This window comes from Eutrema salsugineum, unplaced genomic scaffold (assembly GCF_000478725.1).
Source record: "Eutrema salsugineum unplaced genomic scaffold, Eutsalg1_0 scaffold_15, whole genome shotgun sequence".
NCBI lineage: Eukaryota > Viridiplantae > Streptophyta > Magnoliopsida > Brassicales > Brassicaceae > Eutrema > Eutrema salsugineum.
Genome location: NW_006256867.1, coordinates 4,015,442 through 4,026,304, shown reverse-complemented (window position 1 = coordinate 4,026,304; position 10,863 = coordinate 4,015,442). Strand labels below are relative to the sequence as shown.

Genomic DNA, 10,863 nt, shown 5'->3' with positions numbered 1-10,863 from the left:
CACTTAGGAGTGGATTAGCTTACAAAGAGCCTGAATTTCCTAAAGATCCCGAAGACGAGGAAAAGGGTAAGGAAAGGAGAAAGAAAAAGAAAGAATCATGATAACACCGTATTTTGACCACTTTTATGGATCGTCTTGAAATACCTTTTCTATGTTTTTAATTGCTTTTAAGTACTTTTATTACGTTTTTCTAGTATTTGTAGTTTCAAGACTCTTTTCAGGAAACTTAGGGAAAAGCTTAACAAAATGGATAGAAAACCAGATTTCAGCTCAGAGTCAAACCGTCAGAAGTTCACCCCTGATTGAAGGCCTTCTCACCGTCTGATCCAGCTCAAATTTGGAGACCTTAAAGATGGAAGTATCAGCTTTCCAGTGCACTTTACAGCTTGGCAATCCAACGGTTCAATGAATAGATACGCGAAGAGCAAGATGTCCCGTAAACCAGCCGGCAAGCACTTCCACCCGCGGCCAACAAGCATTTTCCCGCGGTCAGGAGCATCCCGACCGCGGCAAACCACCCATTCCCCGCGGTCAGAGCACTCCCGACCGCGGCCTTCAACCTCCGAGCCCAAAAAGCCCATTTCTGAAGCCCACATTTGGAGAAACCCTAAGTGACGTCCAGAAGGTCTTGAGCACTATAAATACATGTCTTAGGAGCCCTAGAAATGGGGGAACCGAATACCATCTATCATTACTTCATACTTTTATTGTTTTTGCTTTAGCTTTTAGGGAGAGAGAGATTTGTTCTCTTGAACCCTTGTTCTTTCTTTATCAATTTCGGTTTCTATTCTACTTCTTAATATTATGTCTTTGATTTCGTTCATTATGTCTGAGTATTTTTATTGTTGGGATTAAGGGATTTTCGATGGGGATATATATGTTCGGTGAGGATTCCATTGGCTATTGAGCTGAATCTTAGAACTTTTTCTTCTGAATTCGTTTTTACTGCATGAGAGTAGCGTCATGAACTACAATCTGATCCAGATGCTTGGTGACACGAAAGTGTTCATCAGGTATCAGATCTAGTTTGGGAGAGCAAAACAAACATAGGAGTGGAAACCTACCTATGGGCGATTTGTGAATTAGGACGAGTCTTAAACATAATGCATCTCTTCTCTTCCAGGGCCAGAGTGGAAACCTACTGGTCAGGGTTGAGAGAGATAGTTGTCTATGATCACGACAGTGGCGTATTCATACGTCCGTGACTCCAGTTCGAAAAGTTTAAGCTAAGATCTTACAAAATTTACTCTCTAGCAATGTTTTGAATTGTTCGTACCCCTGAGAAAACTTCCCTGAACCCCAACGCTTTCTTCTCCATTGATTTACACCGATTTTCTTTCAAGCTTTAGTTCAATATTGTCTCTCCTTTTTAGTTCATTTTCATTTAAGCATTAGAATATCCGTTTTTATCATTTTTAGTCATTTTCGTTAAGTTTAGTTATTACGCCATTTAATTTCCGTATTCTCTTTTAAGATTTCGTTTTTAGATTTTAAACACACTACCAAACCCCCACTAAACCGTTTTTGTTCTAGACTTCCTTACTTTAACTTATTTCAAAGGCTTTTTGCAGGAAAAGATCCTCCTTCCCTGTGGATTCGATCCCTAAGTACTACAATCGATCAGCTGTGCACTTGCGGCTATTGATTTCAATTAGGGTAAAACTTGACACCCACAACACACCACCATCAAATCACGATTGAAGATGTTGAAAAAGAAGTGGTAGGAGAGAAGGATGGAGAAGAAGTAAGAGAAGATTCATCCCGGGAAATCCTTGGAGAAGACCCGATTCCACCTTCACCAACTCGTGTCTATAAACCTAAACCTCCATATCCTAGAGCCTTAAGAGCCCCTAAGAAAGAGAAAGAAAAAGCTAAGCTGAAAGAGCTGATCGATCAATTAAATGTGAGATTACCTTTCGTAGAAGCTTGTGCTATGATTCCCGCTTTAAGAAAATACATGAAGGGTATTCTAACAAATTCTTTAACTCTTGAAGAAAGCGTTATGATGATAACCCATGAATGTATTTCTATCATGCAAAGCCGAATCCCTGAAAAGAAAAACGATCCTGGAAGTTTCGTACTTTCCTGCACCATCAATGATGTAGCTTTCGAGCGTGCTCTCTGTGATTTAGGATCTAGCATAAACATGATGCCTCTTTCAGTAGCAAAACGTTTAGGACATCACACTTTCAAGCCCACTAAAATTTCTTTAGTACTAGCTGATTGTTCTGTTAGACAACCTGTAGGTATCTTAATTGATGTTCCTGTCGAAATCGAAAAATGTTCCATACCCACCGATTTCGTAGTTCTAGAACTAGAAAGAGAACCTAAGGATCCACTTATTCTTGGACGACCATTCCTATCTACAGCCGGAGCCATAATCAATGTTCCTGAAGGAAAAATCGACTGTCATCTAGCCGGCCTAGTTATGCAGTTTGACATGAACAAAAGTTTCGATAAACCGACTCTGGATGGCAAAATTTGTTGGGTTGATGAGTTAGACGGAATTATTGAGGAAGTCTATGAAGATCTGCTTCTAGACGACCCTTTAAGTGTCACGCTTTCACCCGCAAAAGACGAACGCAATTTCCTTGAAGAGATTACAAGTGAATGCGCACGTATGCTTGATAAATCCGAAACTTATAGGAAACCTCTAAACTATCTAGATCTTAAGGACCAAACAAACATTCCAACACCTCCTAAAGACACTGCTGCAGCAATTAATGATCCTTGGAGCGAGCTTAAAGCCCCTAAAGTCGAGCTTAAACCTCTTCCCGCGGACTTAAGTACGCTTTACTTGGACCAAATTCTACTTATCCTGTCAAAATAAACTTTGCTTTGACGGAAGAAGAAACCACAATGTTGTTGACTGAGCTGAGAAAGCATAGAAAAGCCTTAGGATATTCGCTTGATGACATACCTGGAATCTCTCCAGATCTTTGTATGCACAAGATAAATAAAGAGGATAATGCTAAAAACTCAATCGAAAGTCAAAGGAGACTGAACCCTAATCTCATGGATGTTTTCAAGAAGGAGATTATGAAGCTTTTAGAAGATGGAATAATCTTTCCTATCTCAGATAGCACTTGGGTTAGCCCAGTTCATGTTGTTCCGAAGAAAGGAGGAGTCACTGTCATTAAAAACGATAAAGATGAAATGATCGCTACAAGAACAGTAACTGGACATCGTATGTGTATCGATTACCGGAAACTGAATGCAGCAACTAGGAAAGATCATTTTCCACTTCCCTTCATAGATCAAATGCTAGAAAGATTAGCTAATCACCCTTACTATTGCTTTCTTGATGGATACTCCGGATTTTTCCAAATTCCAGGATCAAGAAAAAACGACATTCACTTGTCCATATGGCACGTTTGCTTACCGACGTATGCCTTTTGGACTGTGTAATGCACCCGCTACCTTCCAGCGGTGCATGATGGCGATCTTCACTGATTTTATTGAGGATTTCATGGAAGTATTCATGGATGATTTCTCCATCTATGGATCTTCTTTTGAAAAATGCTTAGGCAACCTTGGTAAAGTTCTGCAAAGATGTGAAGATAAGCACTTAGTATTAAATTGGGAAAAATGTCACTTCATGGTGCGAGACGGAATCGTGCTTGGGCACAGGATTTCCGGAAAAGGTATTGAAGTTGACAAAGCTAAAATTGAAGTCATGACCAGCCTACAACCTCCCACAAACGTAAAAGGTATCTGTAGTTTCTTAGGACATGCAGGATTCTATAGGCGCTTCATAAAAGATTTTTCTCAAATAGCTCGACCTCTTACGCGTTTGCTTTGCAAGGAAACGAACTTCAAGTTCGATGATGAGTGCTTAGCCGCGTTTCATAAGATCAAAGAAGCCCTTGTTTCCGCTCCTGTCGTGCAAGCACCTGATTGGGAACTCCCGTTCGAAATCATGTGCGATGCAAGTGACTATGCAGTCGGAGCAGTGCTTGGCCAACAAAAAGATAAGAAACTGCACGTAATCTACTACACAAGCATAACTCTAGACGAAGCTCAATGCAATTATGAAACAACAGAAAAGAACTTCTAGCTGTCGTATTTGCATTTGAGAAATTCCGTTCTTATCTCGTAGGATCTAAGGTCATAGTTCATACTGATCATGCTGCAATCAAGTATTTAATGTCTAAGAAAGACGCTAAACCTCGGTTGATAAGATGGATCCTCCTACTGCAAGAATTCGACATCGAAATTCCAGATCGGAAAGGCGCAGATAATGGAGTTGCAGACAATCTTTCACGAATTCGAGTTGAAGAAAGATTGCCTTTAAATGACAGTTTGCCAGAAGAAAACATCTATGCAATAGATACTACCCCCACAAATGCCAGTGCAGCACCACCACGTCAACTCATGCGAAGATCAGATGCTTTCAACACCCCATGGTTTAGACACATAGCGTATTACCTAGCAGCTGATGTAGAACCACCACAATTCTTTGGTTATAGGAAGAAAAATTTTCTGAAAGACATAAGACATTATTTTTTGGATGAACCCTATCTCTATAAGAGATGTGCTGATGGGTTATTCCAAAGATGCGTGGCTGAAGAAGAGATGGAAGGAATTTTATTCGGATGCCATAGCTCATCTTACACATGACATTTTGCAACCTTCAAAACCGCTTCAAAGATCTTACAAGCAGGTTTTTGGTGGCCTACTCTGTTCAAAGATACTCAAGCTTACATATCGCGATGCGATAAATGCCAAAGAATGGGAAACATAAGCAAAAGGAATGAGATGCCTCAAAATTTTATTCTCGAAGTCGAAATTTTCGATGTCTGGGGGATAGATTTTATGGGACCCTTTCCAACTTCTTTTGGAAACCAATACATCTTAGTAGCTGTAGACTACGTATCTAAGTGGGTTGAAACAGTCGCTAGTCCCACCAATGATGCGAAAGTTGTCATGAAGCTGTTTAAATCTGTGATTATCCCGCGTTTTGGAGTTCCTAGAATTGTGATAAGCGACGGAGGATCGCATTTCATCAACAGAGTTTTTGAGAACCTTCTTAGAAAGAATGGAGTTACACATAAAGTTGCTTCTCCATACCATCCCCAAACCAGCGGTCAAGTAGAGATCTCAAACAGAGAAATCAAGTCGATTTTGCAGAAAACTACTGCAATTCATCGCAAGGATTGGTCTACCAAGCTTGACGACGCATTATGGGCATATCAAACAACATTCAAGACACCATTGGGAACAACACCATTCAACCTAGTTTATGGAAAAGCATGTCACCTTCTAGTAGAGCTCGAGTATAAGGCGCAATTGGCTATCAAGGAGATGAACATGAACCTGAAAACAGCTGGAGAAAGAAGAGTACTTCAACTGCACGAGTTAGAAGAAATCCGACACAATGCCTACGAAAACTCGAAGATCTACAAGGAGAAGACTAAAGCATATCATGATAAGAAGATTATTCATAGAACTTTTTCTCCTAACGATAAGGTACTTCTTTTCAATTCTCGTCTTAAGCTTTTTCCAGGAAAATTACGTTCAAGATGGTCATGACCCTTCACGATAAAGAAAGTCAAGCCATACGGAGCCATTTTCCTGTGAGAGAACCGGAAACTCATTTACAGTGAATGGACAGCGCGTAAAGCCATATCTGGCTGAAGAAAGAGAAAACGAAAGAGAAGTGATGTTTTTAATTGATTCATCCTCGGCCAAGGATGAAGTCAAGGAGTGTCACGACCCCGGTTAAGTCTAATCGAGCAACAATGTCAAGCTAATGACTTGAAACAAGCGCTTAGTGGGAGGCAACCCACTTGGTATTTTATCTATTTCCCTTTGACCTTTATTTTCTATTTCCATTGCTTTGTTTCTATTTCATTTAATTTCAGGTTTTCAATAAGGAAGAATAAATACAAAAGATGAGCAGCACTCTCCAACACGATAAGTTCACTTAAACATTTCAACTTTTCTATTTTCTTTACCATTTTTTCCAAGATTTATCACACTGAGGACAGTGTGAAATAAGTCTGGGGGAGAATGTTCATCCGTTACTAATGAAATTTGATTTGTTTTGAGTTTGTTTTGGACACACAAAAAAAAAAAGTTTTTCAAAATGTTTTTCATAAAATTTTTCAAAAATCGTTTTCAAAATGTTTTCCAAAAAATTTTCAAACCAGGAACACAATAAACATTACTATGATGATTTAGACCAGTGTGCTTCTACGCTATTTCCTCGTTTTTTTGCTCTTTTTGTGATTTAGGCCTAGACTAGGCGGTAGCTAGAATACTTGCATTACGAAATCCCACCAGAAGACTTCTATTCATGGAGATTCTTTCTTACAGGATATACTAGCTCATTTTATATGGACTTAATTTTGACTTAATTTTCTCATTAAACCATTAGATCAGGGAAACGAATCATACATTCAGGACTCCTTTACCTTTTTACCACTCTTTGTTGATCCTGAATGGCTAGTTCATCTTTAGCTAGTTCCCCACCAAACCTAACCTCTTTCAAACCACATGCATTCTTGTTTTTCATTATCCTATATGCAGATATGTGCAAAAATGTCGGAGAGAAAGAGGATCAACGCAGTTTTCAGTCACTAAAGACGGAGACCAGCGATTTCATTGGAATGATTCAACAAAAGGAGATAATTCAGTTTGCCTTGGAAAAACTTCAAAATCTTGGTACAATTTCGTCCCTTAGACTTTCTCTCTATAAAAGGTTGTTTCCTCTTTTCAAAAAAAAAAAAATCCGAAAATGAAAAGAAAAAAAAATATGAAGGGAGAGGAAATTTAAAACCTTAGAGAGTCTAGGAGGATCGAATTTTATACTTGAGGCAAGCTAGAGTCCGATTACATGGAGTTTTGGAGATTAACTTTTTGATTCCCGGAAAATATCTAAGTCTGGGGGAACAGCTGTTTACAACAAAGAAGGAAGATTATGCAACAACATTTGGCAAAGGAGAAGTGACTGAAAATCTGCGGACACCAACAGGTCCTTCTCTCTCTTGCGGTTTTGCATAATATCTTGCATCCTCCATATTCTTCAGGTAACCCTAAACACTTAAACTCCACCACTTAAATAGCCTTTAATGCCAAACGCCGTCTACCCTGAATAATGTCTATAATGAGAATATACTTAATGAATGTTGAGAGCTAGTTGACTGGAAGTTAGATCTAAGTGTGTAGATTTTTCGCATGACGGATTAACGGACTAGTTTGCTTGTATTTTGGTGAGAATTTTCTAGACTAGATCAAAATAGATGTTTCACGATAAGTTATGGTTTAGAAGGACGGTCACTGAGATATTGTTTAGTTCCTGCGATTTTCAAAAATATCTTTCCTGACTTAAGTTTGTTTGAGGACAAACAAAAAGGTAAGTCTGGGGGAGTTGATAACACCGTATTTTGACCACTTTTATGGATCATAATAATGTCTTATGCAGGTGTTTTAACTCTGTTTTCAATGATTTTTAAATTGTTTTCAATGTTTTAGAGTTTCAAAAGACTTTACAGGAAACTTGGGCAAAAGATATGCACTTTGGAACAAATGAGCAATTTTGGATAAATGCATACCCTCAGAAGTATGACAAGCAATGAAGACCTTCTCACCGTCTGATCACCCCCAAAATTTGAGACAACATAGAGAATCCAACCAGCTTTCTAATGCACTTGGTTTGGAGACAATCCAACGGTTAGATCTTCAGATACTCCCGATGCAAGAATGACAAAAAATGCAGTTCCAGAAGAGAGCCGTGTGCCGGGACCGCGGCCAACACCTATTTTCCCGCGGGTAGAGCCACCGCAACCGCGGAAATTGTTGTTCACTTTCCAGAAGACTTAATTAAATCCCAGATCAATTCCTTTCGTTATTTTTGAAGCCCTAAGTGTCCAGGACCACTTCATAAGCTATAAATACATCCTTTAGGTCATTCTAAAGTGTTTGTTCCTTTCTGTACTTAAATTTTTGTGTGAGACTCAAAACCTTAGAGAGAGAGGCCGCCTATCTTGGAGAAGGAGCCGCCGCTGGAGTGCATCATCGCGCCTCCGTCGTCGCCTCTGTTCTTTGTTTTTCTTCTCTGTCTTCTTTAATTTCCTGCAACTTTCAATACTTTGTGATGATTGTTTACAATATGTTTGAGTAGTTACCCAGTTGGGTTTAAAGGGATTTTTCAAAGGGGATTTCATGTGTCTTTGTTTATGAATCGATAGATTTATGATTATTAATCTTCTAGATGTTCTTTGTTTGCCTTTAGTCTTACTGCGTGATTCTTTGCTGGCCACTTAGAAGCTGATCTGATATGATATGTTGCGAAAGTTTTCATTTATTGTCTGAACTAGGGTGAAACGAGCAATTCTTCTATAGGTGTGGAAACCTACCTATAGTTGAGTTGTGAATGTTGATGAGTCTTGTTCTGCTATTGCATCTTCTCCCTACCAGGATCAGAGTGGAAACTTACTGATCAGGGTTGCGAGAGATAGTTGTTTAGTGCTGCGAAAGTAGGCTATTCATACTTCCGTGCCTCGAGTTCTAGAACATACGTAGCTGATTATCTTTATCACTTGTTTAAAATCGACATAGATTAGACCATGAACCCCTGCGAATTACCCTTGAGCCCCAACGTTTGTCTTTAATTGCTTACAACCTTTGCTTTTCATTCGATATTACCTGCTTCCAATCGCCTTGTTTAATCGCTTTTTACTTGCTTTACTTGCTTTCGTTTTCAATTGCTCTTTAGTTTTTACTTGCATTCTAATTTAGATTTAGTGACAACCAAAACCCAAAACCAAAACCCAAATTGTTTAGTTCTAATCTGATTTAAGCATAGCCGTGAATTCGTACTGAAACAACTAAGTCTCTGTGAATCGATACCCTAAGTACTACAGCGCACATATGTGCACTTGCAGACATTTAGGGGTTATAAATTTAAAACTTGAAGCTTAGTAAAACGAAAAAACAAACCCCATTTACAATCGCAATCACGGTTGAAGATGTGTGTCGCCTACTTTTTATCCTCTATAATTAATGGGAAGACAAAAATCGGAAAGGGAGCCCCATCTGTTGACCCCTTATTCCTGAGGATTGTGGATCTTGAGGCTTGTAGAAGGTTTCGTTGGGGTAAGTATTCCTTCGATGTAAATATGAAGGAGATTGAGCACACAATAAGGCATTTCAAAGTGGTCATCGAAAGAGATGCATGGACATTTCCAAGCTTTGTTACTCCCTTGGATGTATGTCACATTATAAAGAATTCGTAGGTCTATGTGTAGTTGTAATACTATGAGCTTAAGTGTAATTTATTGGGTTATGTGTAATTGCTAGATTTTGAGGTCATCCCATGTCTGAAGTACAAATACAGAGAAGATGTTAGAGGACCAGATAGGGATTGGCCCCGTTTGTGCAGGCAGAAGTTCTAACCATTCACCCTAAAAGGTTTCTCTTTGTCGAAACTCAATGAAACACTAGGTAACACTAGGGTCATCAAGAGTATATTGCAATCATATGAGGATGAGGAAATTATGCTTGCTGGAGTCATGGAGAGGAATGAAGAGAAAGATGTCAGTGATATAGTTCCTGACAATTGGACGAGGTGTTTAGTTGAGGAAGAGAAGCCGATATTCTGGAAAAAGATATGCAAGATGGATGTTGATGCCTTAGATAATAAGGAGTGGGTAAACCATCCTGCAATGGCTAAGGAAAATGTGGCTACAGAGAATGTGGCATCTCTTGGATTGGTGAAACAGCTGCAGAGCTTGCAGAAGAGTATGGATGCTCAGTTTTTCCGAATCAGTGACCGCATGGATGACATTGATATAAGACTCTGCTCTGTAGAACAATATGTGAAAGAGGCAAGAAGAGAAGTACCAGGAGATGAGGAAGGAGAAGTTTTACGAAATGAAGAAGGAAGAAAGGAGGAAAAAGGAGACGAAGAAGAACATGAAGATCCTCCCGAAGGTGGAGAGAAACTTGAAAGTGTGGTGACAACTGAGAAAGGGAAGAAGCAGAAGCAGCCGAATCAGAAGGAGTCAGATGAGAAAGAGAAGAAGCAGAAGGAGCTGAAGCAGAAGGAGCTGAAGCAGAAAGAGCCAGAGCTGAAAGAGGCGGAGCTGAAAGAGGGAGAGCAGAAGGAGACAGAGCAGAAGGAGGCGGAGCAGAAGGAGGTGGACCTGATTTTATCTCGATCTCCCAAAAAATATGTTCGTTATTGATAACACCGGATTTTGACCATTTTTATGGATCATTTTAATATCTTTTACAGGTGTTTTTACTCCATTTTCAAAGGTTTTCAAAGGATTTCTATGTTTCCGGATTTTAAAAGACTTTTCAGGTAATTTGGGATAAAGAGGCACAAAATGGAACAAAAAGACTCTTTTGGATAAATGCAGACCGTCAGAACTCTCATGGAGAGACGAAGACCTTCTCACCGTCTGATCACCCTCAAAATTGGACAACTTATAGAAGAATCAACCAGCTTTCAAATGCACTTGGTTTGGAGACATTCCAACGGTTGGATCTCAAGATATTCCATTAGCCCCGGAGCCACGCGGAGTCGGCCAGCAACTCACGCGACCGCGGCCAACAAGCTATTTGCCGCGGTCAAAAGCTTCCCGACCACGGCCAACAAGCCAATTGCCGCGGTCACAACACTCCCGACCGCGGCATTCAACCTCCGACTTAAAGCCCACTTATCTGAAGCCCAAAGTCATTCCCAGCCTCAATTCCGGAACCCTAGAGACCATGGAGTATTGGAGACTATAAATACATGTCATTTAGGTGGTTTTTAGAGAGAGCTTTTCATACTTTACAGAAACCCTTTTCCTTTAGCCGTTTTTATGAGATTTTTGTAGAAGATTGTTCAAGTCCGAGTTCTTCAATAGAGAA

General features: G+C 39.7%; 1 protein-coding gene across 1 annotated transcript; it reads left to right on the top strand.

The window, feature by feature from the left end:
* The first annotated feature begins 8,972 nt into the window (after window positions 1-8,972).
* LOC112088043 (DNA ligase 1-like) lies at window positions 8,973-10,190 on the top strand. Its single transcript, XM_024158197.1, has 3 exons — window positions 8,973-9,099; window positions 9,304-9,375; window positions 9,448-10,190. The coding sequence occupies exons 1-3, from the start codon at window positions 8,973-8,975 to the stop codon at window positions 10,188-10,190; spliced, it is 942 nt and encodes a 313-aa protein (XP_024013965.1).
* Window positions 10,191-10,863: the final 673 nt, after the last annotated feature.